At 36.0% G+C, this 6,896-nt stretch overlaps 1 protein-coding gene across 1 annotated transcript; it reads left to right on the top strand.

The window, feature by feature from the left end:
• The first annotated feature begins 1,079 nt into the window (after positions 1-1,079).
• Positions 1,080-5,232, top strand: LOC145074890 (disease resistance protein RPV1-like). The gene is made up of 4 exons (XM_079021217.1): positions 1,080-1,666; positions 1,950-3,066; positions 3,149-3,451; positions 3,556-5,232. The coding sequence occupies exons 1-4, from the start codon at positions 1,188-1,190 to the stop codon at positions 5,047-5,049; spliced, it is 3,393 nt and encodes a 1,130-aa protein (XP_078877343.1). The 5' UTR covers positions 1,080-1,187; the 3' UTR covers positions 5,050-5,232.
• The last annotated feature ends 1,664 nt before the right edge of the window (positions 5,233-6,896 follow it).

Raw genomic sequence — 6,896 nt, 5'->3', positions numbered from 1 at the left:
TCACTACAACCCACCTCCACAACTCGCCACCACCACCCCACCTATCACCCACCAAAACCACCACCCCCCATCACCACCACTCGCCTCCACCACCTATCACCACCACCCGCCCTCCACCACCTATTACTACCATCCACCACCACCGGCCACCACTACCCGCCACCACCATCTCCACCACCCACCAACATCATCACCAACACCTACCATCATCACCATTCAAGCCACCACCCACCAACATCATCACTACCTATCATCATCACCACCAACAACCACCATCCACCACCACCAATCATCACTACACGTCGCTATCACCCATCATTACCAGCCGCCATCACCCATCCATCAACACTACAACCACCCACCCACCACTCACCACGACCACCACCAGCTATTACCCTTCACCGTCATCACCACCCCTACAAACACCACAAACCAACTATCACCTATGACCCCCATCACCCTCTACCACTACCACCACCTACTATGTACCACCATGCATTTCCACTGCACGACCCTGACCTACTACCTACAACCACCAACATTATATGTGATTAATTGCATATAATCGCATAAGTCATGCGTGATTATATCTATTTAATCACATAAATCATATATGATTATATATTTAATGTGAACAAATATTTGTTTTCAAAATTTTAATTCAATGGTTGTTCTCTTGTATATAATCATATATGATTATATGTATCTAATCACATATGATTTATATGGACAAAAAAAATTAGATACATATAATCATAAATGCTTATTTACATAGAAAGGTTAAATTAAAACCATTTTTTTCTCTTGTAATTTTGTCAACCAAATATGAAATAACGAAAATATAAGTATGTTTATAAGTTAAAAAATAAGTTAAAGAACAAATATAAAAGTTACCCAAACATAATGACCATTCGGATAATTTACTCTTTTTTATATAATGATCACAAAATAAAATTATTTTCGCACATAATTCTAAAATGTATGAACACGTTTAAAGGAAATTATATAAGGAATCTTGTCGTCTTTTTCATCAGACAAAGGGGCTTTTTTAATATATTCTTTCACCCAATTCCGAAGTTTTATGTTTTAACCGTTGACTTCCTAAATTCCAAAGCTTATTTGCATTCCTTCTCTTATAGTTTGCAAGAAGGATTTGATTTTATGTGAATCCTTTAAGCATACCGTCAATGGCGTCTTCTTCCACTTCATCGATTCACAGGAGGTTTAAGTATGATGTCTTTTTAAGTTTTAGAGGCAGAGACACTCGTACGAACTTCATTGATCATCTTTATTATGCTCTTCAGCAGAAAAACATTCAGACTTACAAGGACGACCAAAGAATCAATAAAGGGAACAGGATCAGTGATGAGCTGATCGGATCTATTGAAGACTCGAGATTTTACATCATTGTTTTCTCCAAGAACTATGCATCTTCATCATGGTGCTTGGATGAGCTTGTGAAGATAATGGAGTGTCACAAGACGCCTAGCCATACTGCTTACCCCGTCTTCTACGATGTGGAGCCTTCCGAAATCCGCAAACTAAGTGGAGCATTTGGAGAAGCGTTTGCGGAACATGAAAATGAAGAGACTGCTGGGAAATGGAGAGAGGCTCTAAAAGAAGCAGCTGATTTGGCTGGATGGGAGTTGAAGAACACTGCTAATGGGTAATTCCTTGTCATATATTTGCATTATTCTTTTGTTTTAACCCGAAATGATTCTAGTCCATAAAGCCCGCATCCTAACGATTATCGTTGACCCTATTTTGACCAAACGGAACCAATTGTTTCCCATGGATTTGGGTAAGTCTCTATTCTAAGTATAATATTGAATATTATATTTCCATTTTTGAAAAATCCAACTCAATGGGTTCATATACTGCGTATGTTACAGTGATCTGAAACTAATCATGTTCCTGAGTAAATTAACTGACTTTTCTTTACAATTCAGGCATGAAGCTGAATTCATCCACAAAATTGTTGACAAGCTTTCTCTTGAGCTATGGTCCATCGACTTCAGCATTGATGAAAAATTAGTAGGCATGGAGACCAGGATCAAGGATGTTGTATCATCTTTAGGAAGTGATATTGATGATGATGTCCGCATGGTTGGGATCAAGGGGATGGGAGGTGGTGGGAAGACAACTTTGGCCAGAGCTGTTTTTGATCAAATATCCTGTCAATTTGAAGGTAAAAGCTTTGTTGAGAATGTGAGGGAAGTTTCACATGCTTCTTTATCTGGTTTAAAGTCGTTGCAAAATCAAGTCCTTTCAGACGTCTTCAATGATCGAGGCATCACTGTAAGTGGTGTATCTGATGGGAAAAACATGATGAGGAGGATGATGCATGCTAAAAAGGTTCTTATTGTTCTGGATGATGTGGATCATATGGATCAGCTTGAGGCGTTAGCGGGTGAGCCTAATTGGTTTAGGCCGGGAAGTAGAATTATCATTACCACAAGAGATGAGCAAGTGCTGGTAGCAAAAAAAGTGAAGTGGATTCATAATGTCAATCTGTTATCAGATAAGGAAGCAATTTGTCTCTTCAGTAGGTATGCTTTTGAGAGAGAGATTCCAAATCATGGGTATGAAGAGCTATCAGGACAAGTTGTAAGTTATGCTGCTGGTCTTCCCTTAACGATCACAATTTTGGGTTCACTTCTATGTGGTAAAAATGAGAGTGAATGGATAGATACCCTAGAAAGACTAAACTCAATTCCCTTGTTGGAAACTCTCAAAAAGTTGGAATTAAGCTATATCGGTCTAGAAGAGGATTACAAAGAAATATTCCTAGATGTTGCATGCATACTAAGAGGTTGGCCAAAATACTTGGCAATTGAAGCTCTTGAAAGTTGTGGATTTCATGCTAGAAATGGTTTACGAGCTCTCGAGCAAAAATCTCTCATAACTATTGATGATCATTATTATGATGGTGAGTGTGTAGGTATGCATGACCATATTGAAGAAATGGGCAAGGATATTGTTCGTCGTTTGCATCCCGATAATCCTAAGAAACGTAGCCGACTGTGGATTGATGATGAAGTTGAAGATATATTGGTTAATGATCTGGTAAGGATCAAGTTTATTTGTAAGTTGGAGGATTTTCCTTTGTTACAGCAAAAGTCTCATGATGACTGCCTTTGTTTTACAGGGTACTAAAGCAACAAGATGTATACGATTCGATGCGCGGGAACTCAATCCAGATGTTGTTATGAAAGGTCTTGGAAAGATGAAAAAACTTAGACTTCTTGACTTGCAAATGGGATTTAGTGTTGCAAATAGAAGTGGTTTTTGTTGGAATTCGAATAATGATTTTCCAAATGCTTTACGATATCTCCGTTGGAACAATTACCCTTTTAGATCTTTACCCAAAACATTTCAAGCAAATACTCTTGTTGGACTTGGGATGGCTCATAGCAGAATCGTACAACTTTGGGAGGCGGGAGAAAGAAAGGTAGAATTATATGGTGGATTGATTGTTTTGTGTGATTCGTTATCATGCTATAAATTAATTGCTCTCTTATTTATGTGTTTTTTTATTTATTTTTCTTGTGTTAGGTTCTTAACAAGCTCAGATTCCTTGACCTCAGTTATTCAATGTTGAGGACCTTTGATCTTGGGCTTTTCCCAAATCTTGAGTCTTTGACTCTTAGAGGATGTGTTTATTTGGTAGAACTTCACATGCCAATTAGATGTCTAAAGCTGAGATCCTTCCACCTCGGTAATTCAAAGTTGAGCACCTTTGACCTTGGGATGACTCCCAATCTGAAGACATTGGTTCTTGATGAGTGCAACGATTTGGTAGAACTTCACATGCCTGGTAGATATCTATATCTCAGATCCCTCACACTCAATGGTTCAAAATTGAGGACCCTTGAGATTGGCCGGATTCCAAATCTTGAGTGTTTAGATATTCAAAATTGTTATGATTTGGAAGAACTTCACATGGCTGATGAATGTCAAAAGCTCGCATCCCTCGGCATTAGTTTTTCAAAGTTGAGGACTGTTGACCTTGGGCTGTCTCCAAATCTCAAGAAGTTAGATCTTAGATACAATTATAGTTTGGTAGAACTTCACACTGCCATTGGATGTCTTAAAAAACTTATCTACTTAGACTTAAGTGGTAGTTTGAAGTTTACATCTTTTTTCTTTCACAGAAATGATAATACTTCTTGTAGTGTGGATGAATGCGTTGAGGTTAGTATTTTATCTGAGTTGCAACTAATTACCGACTTCCTGGAGAGATGCCGATTTTGGTACAACAAAAGTTTGATGGAATTTCAGTTTACATGTTTTTATAATGAAGATCTAACCACAATGGCAAGAAATCTTGAGAAGACTGTTTCTGTACATTTGCGTCCCACAAAACTTGCAACGTTTTCAGGAAGCATTTGTGGGTTACGGCGTTTAAGAAAGCTTAAACTCAAAAGCAATATTCCAGAGGCACCCAATGACATTGATCTGTTAGAATGTCTGGAAGAGTTAAGTTTGTCATCTGCAAAGATTAAACATCTTCCTGATAGCATTTGTATGTTAAAACATTTGAAATCTCTCAAACTCAAATCATGTTCGCTTCTTGAGATGATACCCGAGGATCTTGGCCAGTTAGAAAGTTTAGAGACGCTAACTTTGTCATCAACAAAGATTAAACATCTTCCAGATAGCATTTGTATGTTGAAGCATCTGGAATCTCTCAAACTTATTGATTGTTCTTTGCTTGAGAAGTTACCCGAGGATATTGGCCTATTAGAATGTTTAGAGAAGTTAATCTTAATGGACTGTATGCTTTTACAAGATATCCCTCACAGCATTGGTAAGATGAAACATCTAAAACTTTTCTATCTTTGCTATTGTATTCGACTTGAGACACTGCCTGAGGAACTTGGAGGTTTAGAATGTTTAAAAGAGTTAGATATAGAAGGTACATGCATAAGTCATCTTCCACACAGCATTCTTTCATTGAAAGGTCTGCATATTATTGGATCAGGAGGGCTTCTTCAATCGTTTGGTTTTACATCTGAGTTACAAAACTTCTGCTATGAGAATAATTAATCGTTTGGATGGGTCCTTCAAGTCTGTTGCAGCATAGGATTTGTGTGACTTATCAATCGATTTACACTTAATAAAGTTCTTCATAGGCCAAAGTTAACATGTAACATGTTATCTATTCGTAAACTCAACCGTGATAATTGGTGTTTGACTTTCTTTTCTTCTATTGATTGTTTTCTATGAGAACATGGATCGGGGCACATGATTGGCAATGCTAAAGATGAAGATGGGCTCTAAATTTGGGATAGTCATGTCCCCAAGATAAACAAGCTCATTTTTTTGAAAAACCGTAGGTTGTGGTGATGTAAAAGGTAAACAGGTTTTAAGAAAGTTGGGCCTTCGATTTTCACGGCAAGATGGGCCTAGTCGAGACACGATTATTACTTTGGGCCCAGAATCTGTTTAAGCATTTTTTTTAATGGGGTGTCTTTATCGATCTTGAAGGGATTTTCCTTTTAGATCTGTCAACTAAAATATAAAACTAGAACTAAAAATGTCGGTTTGTCTCCAACAGTTTTTTTTAAGAGTTATTACCTAGACTCTTTATTACATTTAAATTAAAAGCTAAAATTAAAAATATCAGGTTACCTCGCACAAACGTTTTTTTTAAGTCGATAGCTCACCATTTTTCAAGCCTCTAATTTTTTATTCAAATCTAGGATATCCTTTATTAAAATCTAGCATGCTTGTTTTCTTTTTTCGATCATTTTATTTTATTGTGAAGTTGCATGAAGAAAAGGGAAAAATTCGATCAAATTTTCCAAGAAAATTTGATTGTATTGATGGTTCGAGATCAGAAACCCCTCGAAAATCAATTTAACGTGAAACATAAGCCTGATTCGATCGAAGTCAAGAAAAATGAGATCATGGCACATATAAATTCGATTGAATTTATTGTCGACTCTTATTTGGATGTATAAATAGCACCCTAAAACATTCTTGTCACCCTAGTTTTGGATCATAGGCGACTCCTGACTAAAAAGAGGCGATTTTCTAAAGATTCCAAGTGCAAACGAAGATCTGAAGAACACAATTTGATCTGTATCATTAGTTTAGTAAGATTAGACATTTAGAACTCGTTTTATCTTCTATAATTCGCTTTTAGCCATGTCAGACTAAAATTCCTAGATTTCAATTTCACAAAAGACTCGATTTTTCATGCAAGTAATCATTAGGCACAATTTTTGGTTATGTTAACTGTTTAGTTTGATCAATTTTATGTTTAATTGAACGTTTGATTTAGATTTCAATTTTTGTTGGCCACTTTAATTGTTGATCGAATCATCCAGTTATCTGATTGTTTAAATCCATAATTGTCTTTATTAATAAATACAAGTAACAAATATTAGAGTGATCTTGTGTTTATGATTAACTCTAATATAAACTGATCAGATAAGTCTTTATGTTTTCGAGCTTGTGAGAAGTATTGGACTTTACTGGGAATTTTACATTGTGTAATGTTATTTTTCTTAATTAATTAAGAGCTTAGTTAGTTAATTCAATAAAAAGTAATGTTAAATTCGAAGAGCTTATTTTGGTTAAACATTTTAGCAAAAGAAAATTGTTAGAGCTTATTAATGACTTTCAGTACCAGTTTAATTAAATAGTACCCAACTCAAACAATTGTGTTTAAAGTTATTTGCATGATTAAGAGAGTCATCACGAAACTAAAATTGCTTTTAGTTTATGAATTTTATTCAAATATTTTGATTGTGTTTTCTTTTATAAATTTCTATTTAAATTAGTTTTATTAATCATCAAAAATCACCCCACTCCATTTTAATTTTCTGTTAGACTAGTGTGTGCCTTATGCAAGAGAGGCATAAAACTTAGGAAGTCTGCCTATCGAT

The sequence above is a fragment of the Lactuca serriola genome, chromosome 9, assembly GCF_051521515.1.
Source record: "Lactuca serriola cultivar US96UC23 chromosome 9, Lser_US96UC23_V15, whole genome shotgun sequence".
Lineage (NCBI taxonomy): Eukaryota > Viridiplantae > Streptophyta > Magnoliopsida > Asterales > Asteraceae > Lactuca > Lactuca serriola.
The sequence above is the reverse complement of the archived record's forward strand: the minus strand, read 5'-3'. Positions and strand labels throughout refer to the sequence as shown.

Bases quoted from the DNA above. Each gene is read 5' to 3' on its own strand.
- LOC145074890 (XM_079021217.1), top strand. From the start codon at position 1,188: ATGGCGTCTTCTTCCACTTCATCGATTCACAGGAGGTTTAAGTATGAT. The intron at 1,667-1,949 runs GTAATTCCTTGT...TTTACAATTCAG, and splicing joins TTGAAGAACACTGCTAATGG to GCATGAAGCTGAATTCATCC. The intron at 3,452-3,555 runs GTAGAATTATAT...TTCTTGTGTTAG, and splicing joins GGGAGGCGGGAGAAAGAAAG to GTTCTTAACAAGCTCAGATT.